The sequence below is a fragment of the Aspergillus brunneoviolaceus genome (assembly GCF_003184695.1).
Source record: "Aspergillus brunneoviolaceus CBS 621.78 unplaced genomic scaffold BO95scaffold_88, whole genome shotgun sequence".
NCBI classification, from domain to species: Eukaryota; Fungi; Ascomycota; class Eurotiomycetes; order Eurotiales; family Aspergillaceae; genus Aspergillus; species Aspergillus brunneoviolaceus.
In genome coordinates, this window is record NW_020290818.1 from 38967 (window position 1) to 64727 (window position 25761).

The window sequence follows — 25761 nt, forward strand, 5'->3', positions numbered from 1 at the left end:
GGTTGAAGCTGCGGCTGGGGGTTTGTACGTGTCTGCTGGGGAGGGAGGGGCTGCCATTGTTTTGGTGTTGTCTTGTGCATGGATGCAGTTATATGTCAGTCGGTCAATGCATAGCCATTGAGAGGATTCATGATAGTGATCACACTCAATTGACCGTATCAGTGAGTTGTGTTGTGGTGTGGAGATAGCAGATAAGAAGGGAGGAGGGGAGGAGGAGCGGAGGAGAAAGAAGAAGAGTGCTGCTCCTCCTCCTCCTCCTCCCCCGCCTTATCTGCCATGCCCTAAAATGCGGAGCTCCTCCCACCGATAAGCGCAGCTGCACTACCCGGAGATCCACCCAAACACTGCCCACCTGAACCCACCTGCGTCCCTGGATATTTAACCCCAGCCGTGATTGACCATAGTCCTTCTCATTGTCACTCACACTCACCCTCAAACTTAAACAATCAATCAATCAATACCCTCCTCAACCAACCACCCCTCTCTTTCCCCGGAATCCCCATAGACCCACCACAACCACCACCAAAATGACCCAAAAATCGCCCCCCACAGCCCAAACCACCACGATCCAAAACCCGCGGCTCCGCCTGCTCAACAAACTACGCACCTCGGACTACCCCGTAATGACCTTCATGGCGCTCCCCTCCGTCCGCATGGCGCAGGTCGTCGCCCTGACAGGCGTCGACGGGATCATCATCGACTGCGAACACGGCCACATCTCCGACGACGCGATGCACAACAGCGTCGCCGCCATCTCCGCGCTCGGGGTATCCCCGATCATCCGGGTGCGGGGTCCGGCGCACGACATCCTCAAGCGGGCGCTGGACACCGGCACGCACGGCATCATGGTGCCGCAGATCAACACCGCCGAGGAGGCGCGGCAGGTCGTCGCCTCCTCGAAGTTCCCCCCCTACGGGGTGCGGGGCCAGGGGTCGGCGTTTCCGGCTATCGGGCACGGGCTGACGACCCCCGAGTATATGGTGTCGGCCAACGAGACGCTCATCACCATGGTGCAGATCGAGACGAAGGAGGGGGTCGAGAATGTCGAGGAGATTTGTGCGGTGCCCGGGGTGGATTTGGTGTTTATTGGGCCGAATGATCTCGCGCAGGCGCTGTTGGGGTATGTTCCTGCGCGCGGGGATGAGCCGGTGTTTGTGGAGGCGATTAACAAGATTGTGGAGGCGGGGAGGAAGTATGGGAAGTGGGTGGGCAGGATGGTCAATAATGGGGCGTTGGCCAAGGAGGCGAGGGGCATGTATGATACTGTGGCTATGACGGGGGATACGAAGGCGGTGCAGAATTGGTATATTGCTGAGTTGGAGGTTGCAAGGTCTTAGATTTGGGGATGGATTGGGAAGTTTGAGAGTGGATTGGGGGGGGGTAAAAGATTGTACATATTCAATTCATGTCCGGTTTGGTTTAGAAGGATCTTGTGTTCTGCTTAGGGGGGAGGGAGGGCAGTAGGTTTGAAGGCAGGAAGGTAGTTTCAACTACACCCCCTCCCCAGCTCGTCCAGACATCTTTTGATCAACCGCCCTATCTGCCACCGTTCACGCCGCCCAAACACCGTCCTGGCCCAGTGCAGCGCCCCCTCCCCGTCACCATCCGCCACCCCGACCACCCCCATCGCCCCCGGCACCCCCCACCGCACCAGCTGCCACGCCACCAAGAACGCCTGGTACGCGTACAGCAGCACCCACGGCGCCTCCGCCTGCAGGGCCGCACACCGGTCCAAGTACCCCAGAAACCAGTCCACGTGCGGCTGCACCGCCTGCACCACCGTGTCCACCTCGCACAGCACCTCGCACGAGGTCGGCGCCAGCCGCGTCGACTGCTGCAGCCACGTGTCGATGCTCGCCCCGACGATGCCCCCCGTGTGCAACGGAGACCACATCTGGAGCTCGAGCATGGCCGTTTCCCACGTTGCGGCACAGGTGATGGTGCGGACACTGGTCGCTCTGGGCATGCCTTCTGCCGTAGAAACGAGATCATCCTCCGGACGGAGGTATGGACCCAGCGCTGCGAGGGACGAGCGCAGCGCCCCGAATCGCTCCATGCTCAACATCCCCGTCATCGTGGACCAGCCGGAGATCTCGCGGGCGCTGGAGATGAGGAACTGCGCGATGTTGATGGCGCCGTAGGGGTCGAAGGGGGCGATGAGTTGGACGTCGGCGGTGGGGGAGAGGAAATGTCGGATTGCGTCGGCATACTGCAGCATGGGGGTTTCGGCGGTGGTGGCGGAGCGAGAGGTGAGTTGCAGATGGGCCCATTCGGCGCTCGTCGAGGCGGACCACTGGTTTTCGGGGCAGGGGAGGTCGTGCTTGATTTCCAGGTGGGAGATGCAGCGTGGGATGGAAAGGAGTTGGTAATACAGGGCATCGATCTGGTGGACGGCAAAGATGGTACGCTTGTGCGATTCGGCGTGGATGAAGGCGTGCCAGAGGGAGTCGAGGTCGGAGGTTGAGGCTAAAGAGGAGGTCGGGGTTGGTTGCATGAGGCCTGCGGACCGGGCGAGGGAGATCATTGCAGTGTGCATCTTGAGGCCTTGGGTCGAGCTCTCGCCGCAGAGATACATCATGGCGCAGATCTGGAGGAGGAGGTAGGATTGGATGGTGATCAGGTGCGAAGTGATCTCGATGGTGTCGTCGGCGTCGTCTTCATGGCTGGGAATGAGAGCACGAGCACGATGGAAGCATTGCACCGACAGGGTAGCGCCAGACCCGGATTCGTCCTCTCGTTCCGGATCGTCACCATATTGGTAGGCAAGACTGAGAATACTCAGGATGAGATGTGCGGATACCTGCGTAGTATCGAAAGTTGCTTGATGCAGGAAAGGGAGAAAGCAGGAGACATGGTTGAAGAAGAGATCGCATCCCCGACGGATCTGCAGGTCGGACGGAAACCAATCGTCTTGTACGGGCAGCGAGATACTGGATAGAGATCGAGCCGGAGAGTCCGATACACCGGGTGATTTATTGCTGGAGGTGGGAGAATCTGCATGGGCAAAAGCTGGTGGTTCTGGTAATAGATTCCAGTCGAGTTCAAAAACCTCCAGCGCGGCGTGACTCGGACTCCTCCGGAAGGATCGTGCCGAGGGCCGACGTCGGGTTGTCCTCGCCGTCTCGTATTCGGCGCCAGCCAGCTGGAGCTGATGAATCGAGCATGACTGGTCACCTTTATTTTGCGAGTTTCTTCTCTTGGCTGTCCGTCTCTCGTGGTGCTCGGGGTGCTTCCGCTTCATATGCCGATTGCGCAAGTCCGGACGCGAGAAGGTCGCGCTGCAATGGCCACAGGCCAGCGAGACTTCACCCGAGGAACGCGAGTGCAGGGCAGCATGGCGCTTGAGGTTTTCATGTCTGGTGAAGCGGCTCTGGCAGATGGAACATTGGAAGGGCTGATAGGGTGGGACCGGTCTGGTAGAATGAGCGACCGACATAGTGTATTGTACTCGATGCTGAGCAGGTGCAGTCACTCCCGAGGCAGGAGGCTGGTGTTGCCAGTGAGAAAGATATCTGGGGGAGCGAGAGTATTTAACGCTGGCTTGTACTGGAGTACTACCTAGTAGGTACTTTACCCCACCCCCGCAAAGCAGATCGCTGCTTGGCGTCAGATCGGCTATTCGGCAATTGGGCTGGGCGAATCACCGCGACGCTCGCCTGACAGAACCGTGAGCACTTGAGTATGCTTGATCCTTTGTTGAAAGCGACGTAAACAGACACATAAGAGAAAACATTGACTGCAGTCACGAAAAGCAGATGGAAATATGGATGCTGGGCTTTGGGCTTATCTGGTAGCTCAATGAACCCGGTCTGATTGGACGATGGAATCTGCTGTCGGCCTGCTTATCTTATCTCTGGTCGGCCGCTGATTGGCCAGCGACGACTCCTTTATCGGCTGCCGTCAACAATCCATGATCCCCCACGTCCAGGGCAAGGCCAGGGAGGTTCTGTATTTCACCTCGTACTGGGAAACTCGCCAAGGATCATCGGCTAGGCAAGGGGAACACCAATGAGATCCTTCAGATGTGAGAGCAAAGGTGATGACGAGGACAGAACTAGGGTGGTGACTGTCCCGTAAACAAGCTGCTATTTGTCTTGCGTCCCACTGACAGCCGAAAATCTACATGACCATTTCACAACAGTGTGGAGGCCTTGACTTTCCACAGTGCAAGCCAATTTGAGAGCCTCATATCTCGTGATATTTGTAAGTGTCTTATTCACATTCCTCCAATGCAAGGGCTCGGCCAAGCACCGTACATATAAATCCCTTACAGGTGGCACTGCCCGTGTACGTTCCTCGAGACCGATGTTCCGTTCAGGGTCAACTGAGAGAAATAGATAGGATCCATTAGCTGTCATCCCCCAAAGCAGGAGAGGAAACTAGACCTACAGTCCAGTGAGCGTGCTTCTTGCAATAGACCGGCTTCAACCCGTCCGTACAGTTCTCGCGCTCGTAGCTCCAGTCCGTAGGAAACGCGGGGATGCCTAGTCGGTTTGTAAGTAACCTATGCCAATCTCATCCCTTGCCCCAGTGAGGACTCGTACATTCACCCGCAACCCGATCACCCAGATCCCAGGCACCACCGCCCGCTCCGACAAAAGCACTGGTCACTTGCTGGATGACGTCGTCGCCCGCTTCCTCGATCTTGTCGGTGTTGCTGCAGCAGAGCGGGAGACCGTCGCTATAGTCGAGGACGGACTCGGCCGTAGCCACCGCAGCGAGGAGAAGAAAAGCAGGAAGTGTGAATCTCATTTTGGTGGTTTCGTATGACTCGGTGAGAAAGGAAGTAAATCAGGACGCATTCTGAAGACGGGACCTGGGAGCGTTTTTATGTCCGCTGTTGTGCCGGGGGATTTACCCTCGCCGGACGAGGAGCAGGAAACGAGGAAGGAAGAAGCTTAAAGCTAGGCAGACGCCGTCCCTGGCATGTGGAGCTGAGACGCAGCCATTCGAAAATCCGGTGTCAGTGAGCCCCTTGCGCCCGGTGATTCATGGTTTTGTATTGTTCGAATCAAGGGATAGAGTGAGATGACGCCAGCGGTAGGTTGATTGACTGAGCCAGAAATTGTGCGCTCGTGTATGTGTTCAATGTTCCGGCTTGATGTATCTCTTGCCGGTAGATCAAGGACACGATGAGTCTCTACGGTCGGGATTTGTATCAGCTTGAGACAGACCGAGTTGAACTCGAGCCTTGATGTTGCCTGGAGAGTATTCGTTGGTTACCGTATGGAACACCATTGAAAGCGAATTATGCAGCATCGATGGCCCGTTGAGCGACCGCGCAGCAGTCCGCGCAAGCCTTGGACAAGCGCCGGATTGCTTCGTGGGTCGAATTGCGAGCAGTTTGCGATAGATACGATTCTGCTTGGTGGAGCATTTTCAGGTTATGTATCTCCGAGGCGGGCCGCGGGTTGCGTATAATGCTTGAAGCGAGCGTTTTCATCGCGACAGAAGGGTAGTGATAGGCGATACTGATGGTAAGTCAGAAACTGTGGGATCTTGAGAGAAGCAGCTTGGTCTCACCCGAGATTTATGTCATCCCGTGGTAAATATTTCAACAAGGCGAGGGATGCTCTTGCAGCCTTAGACATGAGCGACGTGGAAAGCAGGACCCGAGGGTTGTCGGCAAATCCGGGTGAGGCGGAAAGGCTGAGCCCGCCAAGAAGATCCTGCGCAGTGTTGACTTCTCTCATGGCCACCAAAGAGTGGATGGCAATCATGCAGTCGTAATAGGCGTAATGAATAAACAGAAGAGTCGGGAACACGGGCATTTTTCGGAATGGTGGGGATGCTCCGGACCCAGGCTGCAGTTCGCGAGGAAGTTTTCGCAACCACGCCTGCAGCTTTTGGTCGAAATCACCCGTCAGAGCCAGTAACTGGTCGAAAGGTTTGTTGACCGCGGAGGCTAGATACAACTGTCGAACAATCTGGCTCCTGATTTGCACAAGCTCGGCAGTGGGATGGAAGAGATTGAAGGTATCCGAGTCGTTCCGTATTGGTACGCTGTAAGCGCTTGAGGGAGAACTGATGTGCAACGCCTCCCCAACTATGTCTTCTTTCTGTGCTGGGGGGACCCCGAATCGATAAGATATCCTGTAACAGTCAGAACAGCCACCAAGAGTAGAGGACTTGTCGCATATACTCATTATCCATTGCACAGACCATCCAGAAGAGCAAATCTCGACTCTGCCTTTCTTCGACAGAACATCGCAGGGCTTCCGAATTGCCTAGATCTAATTGGTTGCAGATTTGCACAGCAATGGCAATAAGCGAACTGCAAGGGTGAGCAGCAGACAATGACAAGAACAGAACAGCCATCACTAATGTAGATTTGCATGCCCAGAGATCAGGGGGTGCTAGTAGAATCTCATTAATGGCCTGCAAGGCACCCTTCATAAAGAGCGCGCTAGTCTGATGATCAGGCCGACCTGTTGTGGATGGAAGCATGTAGGCGACAGCCAAGATGACATGAAGGCTGGCCCACTGGCCTGGGCCGTGCACCTGCGGATCCGTGTAGTTGCCAGCAAACAGAGCGTCAACGTCTGCCTGAGTGAATACCGGCAGGGTAAGGTTGAAGTACTCCATGTAGTCATGTAGGAGCTGCTTCAAAAGCTCTGCCCGTGGGAACGGGCAAAATAGCTTTCTGGGTGGCAACAAGGAGCTTAACTGAGGTTCGGAGGCCACACTCCCACGAAGATGATCAAGATGACTCGAATCCGCTCTTTGTGATATCCAGTCTAACCCTTCATTTGTTAAGACTGAGAAACCTGTGCCAGAGTCAGACGAAGGAGGCATCTCAGGTTGCGGTCTGACTTACATCCCGCACCTGTGTTGCTTATGCACCTTGGGATGTAAAAGCACGGGGGTTTCTCTTGATGCAGACCCACTCCGCTCTCAACGCGCACGGAACAAACAACACTCTCCGAGGGTATGCTTGCAGAGACTGGCTCCTGTCGATCCAAAAAGTCTTCAATATCTAAATCATCCAGAGGATCGAGCCCGAGATGGTTGGGTGCCGAAACAGGTGGATCGGGGTCATCAGGAGGCGTGTCTGGCATAGAACTGATCTCCCCCGCACCGAAGATGCTACTGAGATGGGTCTCGAGCCTCTCTAGCTTTCCTTCGAGGTGGTTGATCATTGCCTCTCTTCATAAGACCAATTAGTGAATGAATTTCCTGGGAGATGATGCGTGGGGCTCACTCACCGTCGCAGGATGGTTCTGTATCTCTGCTCGTTTCTAGTGCACGAGATACCCATCTTCTCGCAGCGGGAGCACCTGGAGTTCATGGAGGAATCGCATTTGGTTTTGCTGCGGCGACATGCTTCACACGCCTGGTTCGTCGTCTATCAGAATCTAAGATAGCTAGTAATAAATCATAATCACGCATACCTTCCGTTTCTTGAGGATGTCATTACGTTGGTGGCGTGACTGCGAGAGAGGCGACTCTCGCGTGTTGGACATGGATGATGATGATGATGATGATGAAGATGAGGAGGAAGGCCGGTCATGGTGTGCGTTGAGCATGGTTGGGATAAGGTAGCAGGAATGACAGTCCACGGTCACTGGACTGGCTAACTACCTTATTGAGTTACAGTACGTGGCTACTAGGTAAGTAGGCTCAATCAACTTGACTCCACCTCTAACTTATCAGCTTTAATACCTTTAATACCTTTAATACCCCTGATGGCTGCCAGGAGGGAGAGCTGCGTATAACCCGTACCGAAAAGTTTCACGTACCACGACAAAGTCTGCGCTGAGAGAGATCTGTCCAATAGGCCAGGGCAAATATAAATGAGCTAAGCTCTATTCGGGGCTTCGGAGGCCGGATGTTGGGCAGAATCGTGAGGGCGGTAGGTATTGGAGATGTAACAATACAGCAGCTTCTCCGGACCGTTAGCCTGCCGATCATCTTTTGCTTCTCCACTTGCCTCATCCCTCATCCCTCATCCCTCATCTCTATTCTCATCCCAGCCCGGTCATTCCGTAAATTTCGCCTTCGGACAGCGCTTTGACCACAACCATCATGCTCTGCATCTTTTCCCTGATACAGACCTGCTCGCAAAGGCCGCCTCAGTGATGGTTGGGTTATGGTGTTGTCGTTCCTCTGACTCCCAACACACCGAGACTTCAGCCCATTGATTGACTTTTGATAATGGCTCCGTGGGTCCAGCTAGATCCATTCACGCTTCTTTCGGCTCCCGGACGTTCACTCAATTTTTGACTCGGGCTCAGGGACTGGTCTCCACCCCCCTGACTCTGGGTCTTAACACGCTTTGGTTGGCTCGGATGCCGGACACTCACTGCTGACGCCTAGCTGGTACTTCTCATTTGCAACATGTGTCACAATTTGGACAATTTATGTCTTGCTTATACAATCTTGTTCGGGCCCCCGGGTGTTCGCCCTGCACGATGAGCAAATACGATCGGATTCTCAACGCTCCGCAAGCGGGTCGTTCTAGAATCCGCGCGGTCCATCAACTATGTATATCTAGCACAACCTTCGCAGGCTCCTCACCTTTGCTCTGGATTTGGTGTCTTTCAAGCGGTCTTTCGGTATTTGTGACCAAAACCTTCTTCTCTGTCAATCTAGAAGCCTTGGGAGGACCCAGCGCCTTCCGTAGGCTGATCGGACGTCAAGGGCCTGCACCACACTGTCAGGCACCCTTTACTTTGTTTTCGCTTTTTTAATTGTTTTCAAGCTTACTCGTTTCATGCTAAGATTTTTGTGAACACAATCCCCTCTTAATATGTCGTTCGTCCCTACTACCAGCACCAACGCCGGGCGGGCGCAAGAGGTGGTCAGCCACAACCTGCCGCAAAATGGCGGGGCAGCCTACCATGACGATCCAGCTTCAGGACCAAAGGAGTTTGACCAGGAAGCCAGCGAAGATGATGCGACGCTTCAAGGACGGGAAGACAAGATGGAGGCTCGTGTGGGTGATCTCGCACGCCGGCTTACTCGACAGTCCACTCGCTACTCAACCAAGGCCGACCTTGAGAACCCCTTTGTCACCACTGACCCGGAATCGAAGCTGAATCCACACAGTCCCAATTTCCAAGTCAGAGATTGGATTAAGATGCTCCTCGCCATTCGCACGCGTGATCCTGAGCGCTACCCGGACAGGACTGCAGGCGTGGCTTTCAAGAACTTGAGTGTACACGGTTACGGCTCGCCCACTGACTACCAGAAAAACGTTCTCAATTCACTTCTGGAATTTGGTACCCTTATTCGAAAGCTGATGGGTACCAAGATGCAGAAGATTCATATTTTGCGCGAGTTTGATGGGCTTGTCAAGTCAGGAGAGATGCTCATTGTACTTGGCAGACCCGGCTCGGGGTGCACGACCTTCCTCAAGACGATCTCTGGGGAGATGAATGGTATAGAAATGTCGGAGGAATCGATGCTCAACTACCAGGGTAAGTTCCCTCCTCGCAGCACTCGTCTGGTGGCCTCATGAGTGCTTACAGTGGGTGCTTCCCTTTAGGTATCCCTGCGAAGGAGATGCACAACGCCTTCCGAGGCGAAGCCCTCTACAACGCGGAGACAGATGTTCACTTCCCGCAGCTGACTGTTGGTGACACGCTCCAATTTGCCGCATTGGCCAGGGCTCCCCGAAATCGCCTCGAAGGTGTCAGCCGACAACAATACGCTGAGCATATGAGAGACGTGGTCATGGCGATGCTTGGTCTTTCCCACACGATCAACACCCGTGTCGGTAACGATTTCGTGCGTGGAGTTAGTGGTGGTGAGAGAAAGCGTGTCAGTATCGCAGAGGCTATGTTGAGCCAAGCACCACTCCAAGCATGGGATAACAGCACTAGAGGTCTTGACTCCGCGAATGCTCTCGAATTCTGTAAGAATCTGGCCTTGATGAGCAAGTATACTGGCACCACAGCGTGTGTTGCTATTTACCAAGCCTCTCAAAGCGCATACGACGTTTTCCAAAAGGTAACTGTGCTGTATGAAGGAAGGCAAATCTATTTCGGACCGACCTCAGAAGCCAAGCAATTCTTTGTTGACATGGGGTTTGAGTGTCCTGACCGGCAAACCACGGCTGATTTCCTCACATCCCTGACTTCGCCCTCAGAACGACAGGTCCGCCCGGGCTTCGAGAACCGTGTCCCTCGCACTCCGGACGAATTTGCAGCTGCCTGGAAACAAAGTAGTGCGAGAGCCAAACTCTTGAGAGAGATTGATGAGTTTGAAAGTCAATACCCTCTCAAAGGCTCTTCATACGAAGCCTTTGTGGATGCGCGACGGGCGATGCAGGCAAAGCATCAACGCCTGAAATCCCCGTATACCATCTCAGTCTGGGATCAAATCTCCCTCTGTACGACCCGGGGTTTCCAGAGACTCAAAGGCGACATGAGCTTGACTCTCTCTGGCTTAATCGGCAATTTCATCATCGCCTTGATCGTCGCATCCGTTTTCTTCAACCTTCCCAACAACACCTCGAGCTTCTACTCACGCGGAGCATTGTTATTCTATGCAGTCCTCCTCAACGCATTTTCCAGTGCCCTCGAAATCCTTACACTCTATGCGCAACGTCCGATTGTTGAGAAACAGGCACGATATGCATTTTATCACCCATTCGCGGAAGCAGTAGCTTCCATGCTGTGCGATACTCCCTACAAGCTGCTGAACTCGATCACCTTCAATCTGCCTCTGTATTTCATGACCAATCTGCGTCGGGATGCAGGAGCGGTCTTCACGTTCTGGTTATTCTCCGTGGTGACCACCTACACCATGAGTATGGTTTTCAGAACGATCGCTGCGACATCTCGTTCACTCTCGCAAGCCTTGGTCCCCGCTGCCCTGCTTATTCTTGGCATGGTTATTTACACTGGATTCGTCATTCCCACTCGGAACATGCTCGGCTGGTCCCGCTGGATGAACTATATCAACCCGGTGGCCTACGCGTTCGAATCATTCCTTATTAACGAATTCTCCGGTCGCACTTTTGAATGCTCGAGTATCGTTCCGTCTGGCTCACAATATGACTCAGTGTCCATGGATTATCGCATCTGTTCCACCGTTGGTGCCCAAGCTGGATCAACAGTCGTGGACGGGTCACTGTACCTCAAGCAGAGTTACCAGTATACCACTGGACATGAATGGCGCAACCTGGGAATTCTGATTGGGTTTATGGCTTTCTTCGCCTTTGTTTACCTGGTCAGCACCGAATACATCTCGGAGCAGAAGTCCAAGGGAGAGGTCCTGTTGTTCCGTCGGGGCCATCAGTCCACCCTTCCTACAGAAGGAGATGTCGAGGTCCAACCCAGGCCTGGTGGTGCTGTGAAGACCGAGACCAGCGGCGACCAAGAAAATGTTCGCATTCAGAGGCAAACTGCGATCTTTCACTGGGAGGATGTGTGCTATGATATCACCATTAAAGGCGAAGACCGGCGGATTCTGGACCATGTGGATGGCTGGGTGAAGCCTGGAACTTGCACGGCTCTGATGGGTGTCTCCGGAGCAGGAAAGACCACGTTGTTGGACGTGTTGGCCACTCGAGTCACGATGGGTGTCGTTACCGGCGATATGTTGGTTGACGGAAGGCCCCGCGATCAATCGTTCCAGAGAAAGACTGGTTACGTTCAGCAGCAGGATGTGCACCTACCTACGTCGACTGTTCGTGAAGCACTCCAATTTAGTGCTTTGCTGCGCCAACCAGCCCACCTTAGCCGGAAGGAAAAGCTGGACTATGTGGATGAGGTTATTAAGCTTCTCGGTATGGAGGCATACGCCGATGCAGTTGTTGGTGTTCCTGGCGAGGGCTTGAACGTCGAGCAGCGTAAACGTTTGACTATTGGTGTTGAGCTTGCGGCCAAGCCTCAGCTCTTGCTCTTCCTTGATGAACCGACGTCCGGCCTCGATAGTCAGACTTCATGGTCGATTCTGGACCTTATCGATACTTTGACTCAGCATGGACAAGCCATTCTTTGCACCATTCATCAACCGTCCGCCATGTTGTTCCAACGGTTCGATCGCCTTCTGTTTCTAGCAAAGGGGGGTAAGACCATTTACTTCGGCGACATTGGTGAAAACTCGACGACATTATCCAACTATTTCGAGAGGAACGGAGCTCACACCTTGAAGAATGGAGAAAATCCTGCCGAATGGATGCTTGACGTCATTGGCGCAGCCCCCGGGTCCAAGACCGATATCGATTGGCACAAGGTGTGGAGAGAGTCTCCGGAGTACACAGGAGTGAAGCAACACCTATCTGAGCTCCGGTCAACCCTATCTGCCAAGCCCAAGGATGAGTCCGATCCGGAGGCCCTGAAGGAATTCGCCGCACCCTTTCATATCCAGCTTTACGAATGCCTGGTTCGGGTGTTTGCGCAGTACTACCGCACCCCGACCTATATTTGGAGTAAAACTGCTCTGTCTGTCTTGACCGCTCTTTACATCGGTTTCTCCTTCTTCCACGCGAGCAACTCGATTCAAGGCATGCAGAACCAGATGTTCTCCATCTTTATGCTGATGACCATTTTTGGCAACCTCTGTCAGCAGATCATGCCGCTCTTCTGTACCCAACGTTCGCTGTATGAAGTCCGTGAACGGCCCTCCAAGGCCTATTCCTGGCAGGCATTCATGACTGCCAACATTTTGGTCGAATTGCCATGGAACACCTTGATGGCGGTCCTGATGTTCGTTTGTTGGTATTATCCCATTGGTTTATACAACAACGCCAAGCCCACGCACGCAGTGAACGAGCGCTCGGCGCTCATGTTCCTTCTGATCTGGGTCTTTCTCCTCTTCACGTCCACATTCGCTCACATGGTCATCGCCGGCATCGAATTGGCCGAGACTGGTGGTAATATCGCGACGCTTCTCTTCTCTCTCTGCTTGATCTTCTGCGGTGTCTTGGCTACCCCGGAGGCGATGCCAGGATTCTGGATCTTTATGTACCGTGTATCGCCCTTCACATATTTGGTCTCAGCGATGCTGAGTACGGGTATCTCCGGAACAAAGGCAGTTTGCGAGTCAGTCGAGTATTTGACTTTCAACCCCCCAAACAATCAGACGTGTGAGAGCTACATGAAGGCCTACATCAGCGTCGCGGGTGGGTACCTGGAAGATCCATCGGCAACGTCGAACTGCCAGTTCTGTACCATCAGCAGCACCGACACGTTCCTCGCATCCGTCTCCAGCTATTTCTCCGACGCGTGGCGGAACTTTGGGCTCATGTGGGTGTACATCATCTTCAACATTGCGGCCGCGGTGGGGATTTACTGGTTGGCCAGAGTTCCCAAGTCGGCTGGCAAAGCCAAGAAGGCGTGATTTGCTTGCTATAATTTCATGCGGTGCTTTTTACTGCTACACCACTGCCTATCGTTTGCACCGACCGCTGCCTTAGAATGTCTTTGTGAATGACTTGCCACATTCACTACAGCAAAGCCCCGATATACCACCACCCTACCTTTGTCGTCTAGACTCATTTACCTACTCGACTCATTTATCTATTACTTTCCTGACTCTCGTTGGATCTCTTCCTCAAATCGCTTTTTTATTTTGGATTGATTTTTCTTCTTCGCGGAACTGCTGTATGCAAATGTACCACCAGGGTATCTCTGCTTCGACTCTTCTGTCCTTATTCTCTTCATGTTACTCTTCTATTTGGTTATGCCACCTAGAGCTCTTGCTTAGAGTATAGATTACTTTCTCTGAACACTTATTACACACTTCCTTCATATGGATGTTCTTACTGGGAATCTCACCTTGAATATGTGCTTTGACATGGAGTATCATCATAAAACAGATGGCAAACGGAATTCATAATTTCTTCTCTTAGTCCTGCGACAGGTTTCCATCATCAATATGTGCATGTCACCCGAAGATCCTGTATATCACCGGAAACATGACGCAGTGGACCAAAGATTGATCCATATCCTTTAGATATTCCGACAGGAGAGCCTAACCAGTGAACAAGTTCCCATTCATATATTTGAGCCCCGTATCCACCGCAACCGTCACAACCGTCTTCCCCGGCCCCAGACGCTTTGCCAACGCAATCGCCGCCACCACATTGAGACCCGTCGACGTCCCGACCAGCAACCCTTCCTCCCTAGCCAGACGCCGACACATCGCGCGCGCTTCCTCCTCCTCAACCGCCCACGCCTCGTCATACAACTCGCGCTCCAAATGCGGCGGCACGAACCCAATCCCGATCCCGTCGACGCCGTGCTTCCCCGGGCGCCCCGCCGTAATCGTCGGCGAGGACGCCGGCTCCAGCACCACGACCCGCGTGGACGGCCACTGCGCCTTAAGCACCCTCGACACGCCCATCACCATCCCCGCGCCCCCCACCGCCCCACAGAACGCATCAATGCCGCCGGGAAACTGCTGCACCAACTCATGCCCAATCCCCTCATACCCAATACTCGCATCCTTGTTGTCAAACTGATCCGCAAGGTAGTAGTCCTCCCGCTGCGCCAATTCTTTCGCGCGGCGGACCATCGACGGGATCAGATCCGGCGTGATGCCCGCCGGGCCGGGCACCAGGTCCAGCTTGGCGCCCAGCGCCTCCATCGTGCGCAGATTCTCCAGCGCGAACGCGTCCGACGACACCACCCGGAAGGCATATTTCTTGGCCGCGCAGATGAACGCCAGCGACGGGCCCGTGCTCCCACCTGTGGCTTCGACGACGGTCATTCCTGGGCGCAGGGTGCCGCGCCGCTCGGCCTCCTCGATGATCGACCGCGCCATGCGGTCCTTGTACGAGCCTGTTGGGTTCAGGAGTTCCAGCTTGATGTAGATCGCGGCGCTGTCGGGGGGTGCCACGTGGTTCAGGCGGATGACGGGGGTCTTGCCTATTGCGTCGAGGATGTTCCTTGCCGGAGGGGTGACGTGTAACATCTTGAGATATGAGTTTGGGATGGTGTTGGGTATAGTTCGGGGGGGGGGGGGGAAGAGCACCGACTTAGGTGGACATGGTTGTGTATTAAGACTGCAGTTCTCACGCAGGATGAAGGTTGAATATAAGTAAAGATGGTTTCATAAGTGACAGAATTTGACTAAATCGAAGTATGAGTTCAGATCTCGACATCCTGCGGTATCGGCCGGATCCACCGCATCCAGTCCGCCGGCTCACTGGAGTTTGTCCCTTCACGGTAACTTCTTCGACCAACTGGAGGGAGTCTTAGCGGGAAATTTTACATACTGCCCAGCATAGTGTCACTTGGAGCATCGAGGTTATTGCCTTATTTGGACCTCCGCGGAGATGGTGTGGACTACAACACCTGATGAGTGTCATATACGTCAACTCGGTGCCGTTCGCTGGATTTAACTAATCCTCACCTTTTAGACTACGTTATGTGCTCCAACCAAGCACTTCCTTCGGCAGGTTTTTCATATTCCGAGAAGAGCCACAGCATCTTCCTCGCGGGTCGAATATCCTCATAATAATATACTATGCATAGCAAAGGTTGAGGTCCATACAAGCTACCACCCAGGAACACATCCTAGTCATCCCAACTCTGGCGCCACGGCAATGGCAGACGTCGATGCAGTCTCGTCACTATCTCGCCATACCCTGGCTCTATCTCTCGACTGATCATACCATGTCGAATGAGGAAGTCGATGATAGCAACCGCGCTATTCGGCTTGAACAGTCCTCTCCGCAAAGCGTCGAGCACCTGGTCCACATCCCAAAGCCGAAAGTCCTCCACTTCTCCATCCGTTGGCCGAGGCACCGTCCCGGGGTCCAGTTGAAGCTCATAGAGGTATTCTACCTCGGGCAAGAGCAGCACCACCGAGTCGTCATCCCCCTCGAATTGTGGTCTGAGACCTTTGGCATGGAAATACGAAATACATCCGCTGCGTCGCAGGCCCGTTTCCAGGACCATCCTGGGAATCGACGCCTCCTCCGCAGCCTCCAGCATGACCGTACTGCGCGGCGTCTGCCCAACAGCCAAGGCCCCGGCTGCAGTACAGTCCAGCATCCCCGGATAGGTCTGCTTGCTCATCGAGCGTTTCGCTATCCACAGTCGGAGTCGACCATGCTCATCCCCATCGTCATCGTGGATGGCATACCCCAGCATCTGCACCCCACTGGTCACCACGCCGAAATACGCACTGGCCGACCGTTCAACCTCAAAAACCACGTCGCCGTCCGGCCCGCAGACCGCAAACCGCTCATCGCGCCAGCCGTCCCGGATACCGGTGAGTCCAGCCTCGATCATCCGGTGGACAACAGCTTCCAGAATCTGCGTCCGGAGAGAACAAGAGGCAGGTATCTCGGGAGGCGTCATGAGAACGACTGCGCGGGAATGCTCGACAACCACCCAGTCTCTTTCCGGCCAGGGAATGCGCCGCACCAGGGTCGTGGGGATGAATCCCAGATCCGCATCGATGCCCTCGACTCGCAGCGCATGATATTTGTCGAGGATAATAGCGTGCAGCGCCGGCTCGGTATCACTGTACGGGACGCTGGGAGGTGCAGTACAGTTCGATCAACAATCCATCCTCGTGGTTCTTGCGATGCGTGCAGGAAGATCTACGTACTTATCTAGGTCGGCGACAATGGCGTGGAGAGATTTGGCCATAGCTGACTGTATCTGTCTCAACTCCGCTGTAAGTGGGTGTGTTTAAACTGGCAGTCCCGAAATTGGCTCTCCAATGGGCCACGTGTGGTGATGTGCTGCTACAACCAGTAACTTACACGTATCTACTCCTCTCGGGCGCAATCCGGGATCTGGCCGGCTGCCAAGGCCTGTGGAGCGGATCGAGCCAGTCGGGAAGCTTGGATCCGGATCCGAGTGCGTGGCCCGGCGATGCTCCGGAGTTCTCGCGGATTCTGCCCCGAGCTGCTTGCCGCCTTGGGCTTTCAGGTAAACCACACTACCATGTCTATTCGAATACAAGACTAGATATTAGTTTCAAATCCTTCTTGAATCGATGCTTTAGGATGAGGCTGTGTAGAACTCAAGGCAGGAATGTATATACATACCTGACTACTCCAAGCGGTGGTATGCTCGGATCTCCGACATATAAATGCAGCAGCGGACAAAGGAGCGTTTGTTTAAGAAACAACGCGGTAATACTCCTAGTCTTTGATACAGCGTATGGAGCTACATATAGAGGTTATATCTCCTCAACTATTCTCGTGCTCATTCTCCTAGAATATACCTTTCTCGTTATTCTCAACCAATCTAAGTGTGGCAGCTATGGGCTAGCTCCAGAAGCCTGCTGCTTGTACCGGTAGACTGGAAGGGCCCGGACTCAATAGTCGATGAGGTTATTGCAGCACTAGGTTAGTCGAGATGAATGGATAAACTCCCATGGAACCATGAAGAAAAGTTGTGAGTGTTATGATTTTGATCAATTAGAAGGATCTGGATAGGCGACAAAGCTAAGAAAAGAATGTAACAGAAAAGCAAAAGCCACAGGCCATCATCTCGTACCAATCCGGGTAACAGAGGGTATAGTAGCACCATAGAATCCACAAAAAAAAACGCCAGTGCAGCCCAGAAAGCTGTGAGACTTGACGGAGTGAACAACAATAGGAAAATCCCGACTACGTGTCAACCGCAGCCGCTACTCCAACATAGCCACAAGCAGCCTCTGATAATCACCGCTTGTCTCCCCCTTCACCCTTTGTATCAGATCGGTGCGAAAGCGGTGGTGGTAAGCGCGCTTGACGGTTTCCATGTGTTGGCGATTCCAGTGGAGGCGCACCACGCGGATCACCAGCTGGTTATCCTTTGTCCCCATCCCTTTCATGGCCTCTTCCAGCAAGACCGCGTCGCGCATCGCCGGATCCAAGGCCGTCCGCAGCATGTACAGCAGCGCGTCCTTCATGTGCCCGGAGAACTCCTTCTCGATGTGCGATTCCAGTGAGAGATGGTATCGGCTGGCAAAGGCCTGGTTGAGCGCGCGGAGTTCGTTGTCCGAGCTACGCGCAAAGAGGGCAGTGACCTCGTCCGCGTTATTGACGATGCGGGCGGCCGTGGCGCCGTGGAGGTTCTGGGCTTCGCTCTCGATGAGGCGGTAGTCGACGGGCATGCTTTCCTCGTGGCGCGCGGCGCGCAGCACGGCGGTGAAGAGGGTTTTGGTCTTGAAGGAGAGGTCGTCGGCGACGTCTTGCTGGAGCGAGCGACCGCGATAGGTGCGTTCGTAGGCGGCTTGAATGGCACGGATATCGGCGTTCGAGCGGCCGAGGAGGACCTCGTTCAGGAGCCATTCCTTGGTGCCGATCCCTTGCACGGCTTCACGGGCGAGCGCCGTGTCGTGGGCCAGGGGGCCGTCGATGATGGCGAGGAGCCCCTGGCGGAAATAGCCGCTCGTCTCGGACTTGACGTCGGCGTAGAGGTCCCGGCGGATGTGGGACTGGTACGTGGCGCGGACGGCGGCGACCTGCAGCGGATCTAGCCGGGCCAGCACGGCAATTAGGCCCTTCTCGTCCGTCCCGAAGCCTTTCATCGCCTTGCGCAGGGCGTCGGCTTCGCGACGAAAATCCCCGGGGGCCATTTGGCCGGGCGCATAGCCGAGCGATGGAAAGGCGGGAGGGGGGCCGTACCCTTGCTGCTGTGGAGGTGGAGGTGGAGGTGGATATTGATAGTTGTTGTTTGCGGGGTATCCGTGCTGCCGAGCTCCTCCTGGTGGCGGCAGCCAACCTGGCGCCGATGGTTGTTGGCCATATGCACCGTGCGGTCCGGGATAAGGTGCTGGATGTCCTTGTCCTTGATTGTAGTCCCACTGGGCTGGTGGGCCTTGGCTGTGCATCACCGGTGGCTGGTGGTAGGGGTAGGACATAGTTATCTGTCCGATAGCTGATTCTGGAAATAGTTTACTTGAAGCTGCGGATGTTTGCAAGTAGGAAGTAAGTTATGAGAGGAGAGGAGAAGAGAGGAGAGGAGAAGAGAGGAGAGGAGAGGAGGGGAGTGGAAGGAAGAATCAAGAATCATCTTCAATGCTGCGAACGAACGTTTTGCGATGACGAGAGGGGACGGAGGCGCCTTCCGGACCGAACCATGGTAACCACTGTGGCGCAGCCTAAGGCCGACCTCGCAATGTGGCTGAGCCAGGAGCTGCCAAGGCAGCCATGACATCACCTCGGTGGTTCATGACATACACCCAAGGAAGAATTATCAAGTAAAACTATGAGTGGATATTTACAGTATCTATGAGTGTATATGGGTCAACCCCGCAGAGTTGGAAGCCAGATTGGAAGATCAGCGGCAGCCCCGCAGATGCAATGACAGCCGCCGCAGCAGGTCGAGCCCGCCCGTACACTGTGCAGTTCCAACATCTGGCCTAAGTCTTTTTCCTTTGCCTTGCAAACCTGTCTGGAACCCTATCTGAGATAACATTAACCTGTTTCAACGTATGTTATTTGAGAACATCTTACTTATAGTCCTGAACCATCCTTAGCTATATATCGCATTCAAAATGATTATACTGGCGTGTGCTGTAAATATAATGTAAAGCAAGACTAATACATACGTCTAGCCTTCGCGAGAAAAATTATTATTTCTCTATGTTCAGATTAAAGAATTTCCAAAGTCAAGCTCTTATCTATCCTCTTGTTGTATATGTCTTGAGTGTCAGTTCCTACTAGTCAATCCCTATTCTTAGGGCAAAACAGAGCTGAACCGTATAACATAAAAATTACCATGTAACCCATACGTCCGGTATATGTTGCTGTAAATACACCCAAGCAATATCACCTTTAGATCACAAATAAATGGCTTGAAGACTATCACTGGCTGTAAGGCTCGGTGCTTCCCGATTAGGGCACCTTCGCATCAAGGTGTTCCCTGTAGCGATGGCCATTGGTGGGTACTGGTAGCTAGAATCTGATGCTCCCTCTTTAGAGCTCGGACTAGACCTAGTAGTTGCGCGTCATGCATCAGCTCTCGATGGTTGTATGTAAGTCTGCTTATCGTTCAGGGGTGGTTGGCTCCAGATATATTAGCTCCGTACGGACCTCCGTCAGCCACAGCCCAAAGCGCGTAGACTAATGCAGCTTTTCCATAATTATAAGCTTGACGCCCCCCCCCCCCCCTTGGAAGCTTCGAATTCCCCACAACCTGTCTCAGCATTGACTTACGGACCAATGGAGAATATTCATACCTGTGGGAGACAATGAGTTCGGTCCTCAAGCCAGCCATGGTTGTCGCGGCGGGTTTGACTTCACCTTACTATTCGAAGAATGTTTCTTCTCAATTGCGCCCTCGTTTCTGCTCTTGCTCATCCTTCTTGTTCGTTGGAAGCAGCTGCAACCCGAGCGGATTCGTAAGGTCTCGCAAAGCTGGCTCTACTGGGCCAAATTGGTACGATTGTCTCGTCCAGATCATAGCCGTAGGCATGAGATTAACACTTTATTGTCTCTAGGGCCTCGGACAAGCATTTGGGGCAACTCAACTAGCATTACTGATTGTTTGGCTCTTGCCTCATGCGCCACGAACACGAGCATCCCTACCAGCTGCGGCCTTGTCTTTCGCAACCTCACTTGGCCTATTGCTACTGTCGCATTGGGAACACCTCTTCTCTATCCACCCTTCCCACATTCTCAATCTTGCTTTATCTGTGTCCCTTCTTCTCGATGCGGTGCGCGCTAGAAGCTTATGGCTTGCATCTAATACTACTATCGAGGGACTCTATTCAGCAGGTATTGCAATCAAGGCAACATGGTTTTGCTTAGAGTCCCGCTCAAAGCACGCACTTCTGAAACATGGTGAAGTTCAGTACGGCAATGAGGACATCACTGGTCTCTACAGTCGCGCCTTTTTCTGGTGGACAAACCCGTACCTCTTTCTAGGCTTCAAGTCTCTGTTCTCCATCGACGATCTGCCGCACCTTGACAGAAGCCTATCCGCTGATCTACTGCATAAGCAGTTGAATAGGTCATGGAATCGTGGTACGTCATACTCCTTACGATAGGTTCAGATGCTCGTGTACAAGTCTCTGATTCGCGACACAGCCTCGAAACGTTCACACAATGCTTTGGCTTACTGCATGATGTACACTTTCAATTCCTCGATCATCTGTTCTTTCATTGCGAGACTAGCAGTTATTGGACTAAGCTACTCGCAGCCGTTCCTGATAACGGCATTGAAGGACTATGTCGAGGAAGCCAAGCCTGACCGGAACAAGGGTTATGGCTTGATAGGCGCGTTTGGACTGGTGTTCTTGCTCAAAGGGGTAAGAACCACAATGTGCCCATTGCGACATATTGATAGCTAAGCTCATGTCGAGTTTCCTGGTGCAGATATTCGATTGTCTCTATCAGCATCACAATTACCGCCTGATAACAAACGTCAGAGGCGCAGTAGTCTCCTTGATTTACCAGAAGACCCTGACTCTGCGATTCGATGAGTACAGCGAGTCGGCTGCCTTGACTCTAATGAGCAATGACATCGACAATATTGCGTTTGGAATCCAAAACATGCATGAAGTGTGGGCTAGCCTTGTGGAAACCGGTATTGCTCTGTACCTGTTGCAGCGGCAAGTCTCCTGGGCAGCGGCCGTTCCTGCCTTTGTTTCTCTCGTGGCTATGCTATCTATGCACCTCCTCTCTAGCTCAATGCCTGGTCGGCAGAAATTATGGATGCAGGCCGTACAGCAGAGAGTGGCGTTTGCCTCCAACTATTCGAATGCCTTTGCCGCCATCAAGATGTTGAATCTGCATCTCCGCCTGGGACTGATCATGCAGAAGTTACGAATCAACGAGTTGGACAGGGGGAAGAAGTTTCGCCATGTTATGGTGAAAATGAATCTGCTTGGTATATAGCTGCAGGGTGTTCTCCGAGTGTAGCGTGTGAAGACTAATACGCACCTCTAGGTGGTGCAATCACAAATTTGAGTCCAGTGCTTACGTTGAGTATCTATGCTGCCATCGCCCTTCATACGGGTCGTGCCCCCTTGGATGTGGCTGCGACGTTCACCACCCTCTCTATTATCTCTCTTTGGAGTACCCCGTTGTCAAACCTTGTTTACTCAGGACCTCGAGTGGCGGGCGCCCTGGAAAGCATCCAGAGGATTCAAGCCTATCTTACAGCAGACACAAAGCCTGATCGTCGTACTGCCCAGCCACAGACTGCCACTGCCGCATCCAAATCAACCGCAGTTGAAGGGAAAACTGAAACTGCAGGATACATTGAGCTCTTTCCAAGCCCAAGCAAACTCGAGAGGACGCATGTTCCCACGGCTGATCTAGTTCATGTGTCTGACGCTGACCTCGGCTGGACAAGCACATTAGACCCTATACTAACGAATGTGAACATCAGAATTTCTCCTTCATCCTTAACAATGGTCGCCGGACCAGTTGGTTCTGGTAAAAGCACACTACTGAAAGCATGTCTCGGCGAAGTGCCTTGTCTCAGGGGCTCTATCCACATCAATGTTGCCAACATCGCGTATTGCGGTACGAAGACATGGATCCGTAACCGCTCGATTCGGGACAACATCTGCGACCCTTTCCCGTATGAAGAAGAGTGGTACCGCACTATCCTTCACGCGACAGCTCTCGATCGCGACATCGATGCTCTGCCCGAGAAAGACTTACACGGTTATTGGCAGCAACGGCATCTCAATGAGTGGTGGACAACGGCAGCGAGTTGCCATTGCTCGTGCAGTTTATGCGCGGACCAAACTAGCCATCTTTGATGATGCTCTGAGTGCTCTGGATGCTACCACCGCTGCTCAGGTCTTTGCCCGCGTGTTTGCTTCTGACGGCATCTTACGTCGCAACGGAGTTGCGGTGATATTGGTGACACATGGGTGGAATCATCTAGCTCATGCTGACCATGCCATTTTCATTGATAAAGGAATGATCGTTGAGCAGGGACCTCCTCAGATTCTCCAGATATTGCGAGATCATGTCATGCAGAAGGAGTTCAAAGACATATCCCTTCAACCAAACAATGTCGATCTAGAGCTACAGAAACCCCGGTCCAGCAATCCAATAGATCCTGACGACGTCTTAGCACGTCATAAAGGAGATTTGCACGACTATGCTTACTATTCTCGCACGTCGGGCGGGTGGTCAATGATGCTTTATGCAGGAGCGCTGGTTGTTGGTCTCTTCAGTGCGCAATTCACAAGTGAGTACACCTAACGCGAGAATGCACATTCCGCCTCCCACTAATCCATTCCTGCAGGTCTCTGGGCTCAGTGGTGGGCGGAGACGAATGAAAAAACCCCGTTCGGACAGCTGGCACGGTATATTGGCATTTACACATTCTTAGCAGTGGCCGCGGCAGCCCTCTGGGCCTACTGCATGTGGCTCGTCTTCTGTCGCATCGTCCCCACGTCCTCAAGTCGACTCCACGAGCATTTGGTAACCAAGGTCAAAGATGCACCGCTATACTGGCATACATCAACCGACACTGGTGTCATCCTCAACCGCTTCAGCCAAGACATGACAATGTTAGATCGGTCGCTTCCAGCAGACTTCTTGAAGACATCCCAACTACCTCGTCCAGTGTGTCATCAGCGTGGCGTTCATTTGCATTGGAGCAAAATACATGACCACGTTCATCCCTGTCACCGTGTTTGTTGTCTACTGGATCCAGAACTTCTATCTTCGCTCATCTCGGCAGCTTCGCCATCTGGAGCTGGAAGCCAAGTCACCACTGTACACCCAATTCACCGAGACTCTCGGCGGTCTTATCACTATCCGTGCCTTTGGCTGGCAGGGTAACTTTGAGGCGGAGCACAGGGACTTACTGCAAACATCCCAGCGACCGTACTACTTCCTGTTCATCATTCAGCGCTGGTTGGCTCTTGTTCTAGATCTGCTTGTCGCGGCTCTGGCAGTCATGTTGGCTGTTTTCGCGGTCTTTGTGCCCAAGATTGGCCCGATCGGAGTCTCCCTCATATCTCTCATCACATTGAACGAGCAACTCGCCGAGCTTGTCAACTGCTGGACATCCCTAGATACTAGCATAGGCGCCGTCAACCGGATCCGAGGCTTCAGAAAGGTGCCCACCGAGCATCTTTCTCACGAAACCCAAACCCCCCCTCTTACATGGCCTTCAGACGGCTCAATCACCTTTCAGAATGCTACCATGGCCTACGCCCCAACCGTCTCCCCCATCCTCCGCAACATAACACTAAGCATCCCTGCCGGCTCCAAGCTAGGCGTCTGCGGCCGCACCGGCAGCGGCAAAAGCTCTCTCATCCTGGCCCTCCTGCGCATGATCGAGATCCAAAGCGGGGATATCAGTATCGATGGCGTGAGCCTGCAATCCTGTCCGCGTGATAGCATCCGCAGCAAGATCACCGTGATGCCTCAGGAACCAGTCCTCTTTCCCGGCACGGTCCGGGAGAACATTACCACGTTCCAGACCACGGATGATGACAGGATCCCCCGTGCTCTGGAGAGAGTCCAGCTCAGGCAGCACGTCGCAGCCCATGGTGGTCTTGACAAGAGTATAGAGGACTTGCCGTTGTCGGCGCGCCAGAAGCAGCTGCTCTGTTTAGCGCGGGCTATTGTCTCGAAACAGAAGATTCTCCTGCTAGATGAAGTAACGAGTCACGTGGATGTTAAGACAGACGAGGCTATGCAGCGAGTTATTCGGGAGGAGTTCCGCGGATGCACTGTTATTGCGGTTGCGCATCGCGTGCATACTTTGGTGGATTATGATCGGATTGCAGTGTTTGATGAGGGTCGGGTGGTGGAGTATGATGCTCCCTCGGTGTTGCTTGGACGTTCGGGATCGGTGTTTGGGCAGTTGTATGACCAGACGCGATCTGCAAGTCATTAGTTTCTAGCTTCTGGCTGGCACATACTTGCATAATCAATGTTGTCCATCGTCTCGCAGGAATAACGTATCTGCCAGATCGAGTACACTCGGTGTCCTTATCATCATTGACTGAATAAGTTGTAGTCAACGCTACACAGCAATCCTGTGGCAATTTCACGAAGATCTCCCGATTAACCCTCCGACCTGAAATTTTGGAAGTGGTAAGGGTTTATCATTAACTTGAGTAATAACAACCACATGATCTTACAATAGTTTGTATTTCCCTCTAGTTCGTTGCTCTCATCAGAAGAAACTTGATGGTCTCGGTTCCATGACTTCGGGCTACAACGGCATCCCGACTGTTATCGTCAGAAAAAATGAAGGGTGGTTGACCTAGCTTGGGCAATGCTCAGCGTAGAATATATGCGCTATCCGGATTGAACTTGTGATATCGGATAGGTAGATGAATGTTGACTTGTGCAATGTTGTGTCGATCGGGCAAACATGCTCCCATGTCTGCCAAGTACAGCTGTGTTCCGCTGTATCATGGATATCGGGAAAGGAAGCTGTTGCCTATGCACCATGTGCTCACCACTGCTGGTCAAGGATAGCTTAGGTTATGGGCTTTGCTTGACGTTCTTGTTGATTAGTGCTGAAGTGCAAGAGACAAAGCTGAAAAGTTGAGAAGAGGTTGATGTTTGTCCAAAGTATAAAGGGTATTTATAAGTAACAACTGAAGTCAACGCGATGTCCGCATTAGGATGAGAGACTGAGGGCAGATGGCCTAACGACCATGCAGTGAATGTATGAGAAGAGTACATTAGGCACCCCCTCACTCCTGAGATGGGCTTTGTCTACATATCTGTCCTCTCAGTTCTCCATTCTCATCAACTCTCCTGCCCCACTATTCTTCACTCTAACACCCATCTCCTGATCTCCCTCCTAATCTTCCTCGCTTTATCTCTGTCCCTCATCATCCTTCCCTCTTCATCTCTCCCTCTTCATCTCTCCTTCTTCATCTCTCCCTCTTCATCTCTCCCTCTTCATCTCTCCCTCTTCATCT

The 25761-nt window shown here is 53.1% G+C and overlaps 10 protein-coding genes across 10 annotated transcripts in view; 4 read left to right on the forward strand and 6 right to left on the reverse strand.

The window, feature by feature from the left end:
* Nucleotides 1-280: 280 nt before the first annotated feature.
* On the forward strand, nt 281-1610 carry BO95DRAFT_507730 (HpcH/HpaI aldolase family protein). The gene has a single exon (XM_025591269.1). The coding sequence runs from the start codon at nt 528-530 to the stop codon at nt 1335-1337; it is 810 nt and encodes a 269-aa protein (XP_025437432.1). The 5' UTR covers nt 281-527; the 3' UTR covers nt 1338-1610.
* BO95DRAFT_476855 (C2H2-type zinc finger protein) lies at nt 1487-3721 on the reverse strand (the record flags this gene model as incomplete). Its single annotated transcript, XM_025589954.1, has 2 exons — nt 1487-3413; nt 3645-3721. 2 exons carry the CDS (start codon nt 3719-3721, stop codon nt 1487-1489), a joined length of 2004 nt encoding a protein of 667 aa, XP_025437433.1.
* Nucleotides 3722-4267: 546 nt separating this feature from the next.
* BO95DRAFT_468303 (uncharacterized protein) lies at nt 4268-4752 on the reverse strand (the record flags this gene model as incomplete). The annotated part of the gene is made up of 3 exons (XM_025589361.1): nt 4268-4324; nt 4390-4484; nt 4545-4752. The coding sequence occupies 3 exons, from the start codon at nt 4750-4752 to the stop codon at nt 4268-4270; spliced, it is 360 nt and encodes a 119-aa protein (XP_025437434.1).
* A 496-nt stretch (nt 4753-5248) lies between these two features.
* Nucleotides 5249-7139, reverse strand: BO95DRAFT_456985 (fungal specific transcription factor domain-containing protein; the record flags this gene model as incomplete). Its single annotated transcript, XM_025588449.1, has 4 exons — nt 5249-5471; nt 5524-6093; nt 6143-6767; nt 6818-7139. The coding sequence occupies 4 exons, from the start codon at nt 7137-7139 to the stop codon at nt 5249-5251; spliced, it is 1740 nt and encodes a 579-aa protein (XP_025437435.1).
* A 1203-nt stretch (nt 7140-8342) lies between these two features.
* On the forward strand, nt 8343-13524 carry BO95DRAFT_280173 (pleiotropic drug resistance family ABC transporter). Its single transcript, XM_025581639.1, has 2 exons — nt 8343-9419; nt 9488-13524. Exons 1-2 carry the CDS (start codon nt 8750-8752, stop codon nt 13288-13290), a joined length of 4473 nt encoding a protein of 1490 aa, XP_025437436.1. The 5' UTR covers nt 8343-8749; the 3' UTR covers nt 13291-13524.
* A 399-nt stretch (nt 13525-13923) lies between these two features.
* BO95DRAFT_507742 (PLP-dependent cysteine synthase family protein) lies at nt 13924-14894 on the reverse strand (the record flags this gene model as incomplete). Its single annotated transcript, XM_025591270.1, has 1 exon — nt 13924-14894. Exon 1 carries the CDS (start codon nt 14863-14865, stop codon nt 13924-13926), a length of 942 nt encoding a protein of 313 aa, XP_025437437.1. The 5' UTR covers nt 14866-14894.
* Nucleotides 14895-15364: 470 nt separating this feature from the next.
* BO95DRAFT_423652 (thiamine pyrophosphokinase-related protein) lies at nt 15365-16626 on the reverse strand. Its single transcript, XM_025584640.1, has 2 exons — nt 16513-16626; nt 15365-16437 (listed from the first exon to the last, which is right to left on the reverse strand). Exons 1-2 carry the CDS (start codon nt 16551-16553, stop codon nt 15471-15473), a joined length of 1008 nt encoding a protein of 335 aa, XP_025437438.1. The 5' UTR covers nt 16554-16626; the 3' UTR covers nt 15365-15470.
* Nucleotides 16627-17185: 559 nt separating this feature from the next.
* Nucleotides 17186-19117, reverse strand: BO95DRAFT_447390 (Annexin). Its single transcript, XM_025587608.1, has one exon. It carries the CDS (start codon nt 18760-18762, stop codon nt 17545-17547), a length of 1218 nt encoding a protein of 405 aa, XP_025437439.1. The 5' UTR covers nt 18763-19117; the 3' UTR covers nt 17186-17544.
* Nucleotides 19118-20065: 948 nt separating this feature from the next.
* BO95DRAFT_507749 (P-loop containing nucleoside triphosphate hydrolase protein) lies at nt 20066-24719 on the forward strand (the record flags this gene model as incomplete). The annotated part of the gene is made up of 10 exons (XM_025591271.1): nt 20066-20084; nt 20113-20282; nt 20344-20869; nt 20933-21153; nt 21221-21666; nt 21816-22519; nt 22569-23054; nt 23112-23388; nt 23414-23933; nt 24012-24719. The coding sequence occupies 10 exons, from the start codon at nt 20066-20068 to the stop codon at nt 24717-24719; spliced, it is 4077 nt and encodes a 1358-aa protein (XP_025437440.1).
* Nucleotides 24720-25714: 995 nt separating this feature from the next.
* The window catches only part of BO95DRAFT_447391 (uncharacterized protein), an 810-nt gene continuing 763 nt past the window's right edge, over nt 25715-25761 (forward strand). Inside the window, exon 1 of the mRNA XM_025587609.1 lies at nt 25715-25752. The gene's annotated coding sequence lies outside the window, so the exon portion shown is untranslated. The remainder of the gene's footprint in view (nt 25753-25761) is intronic.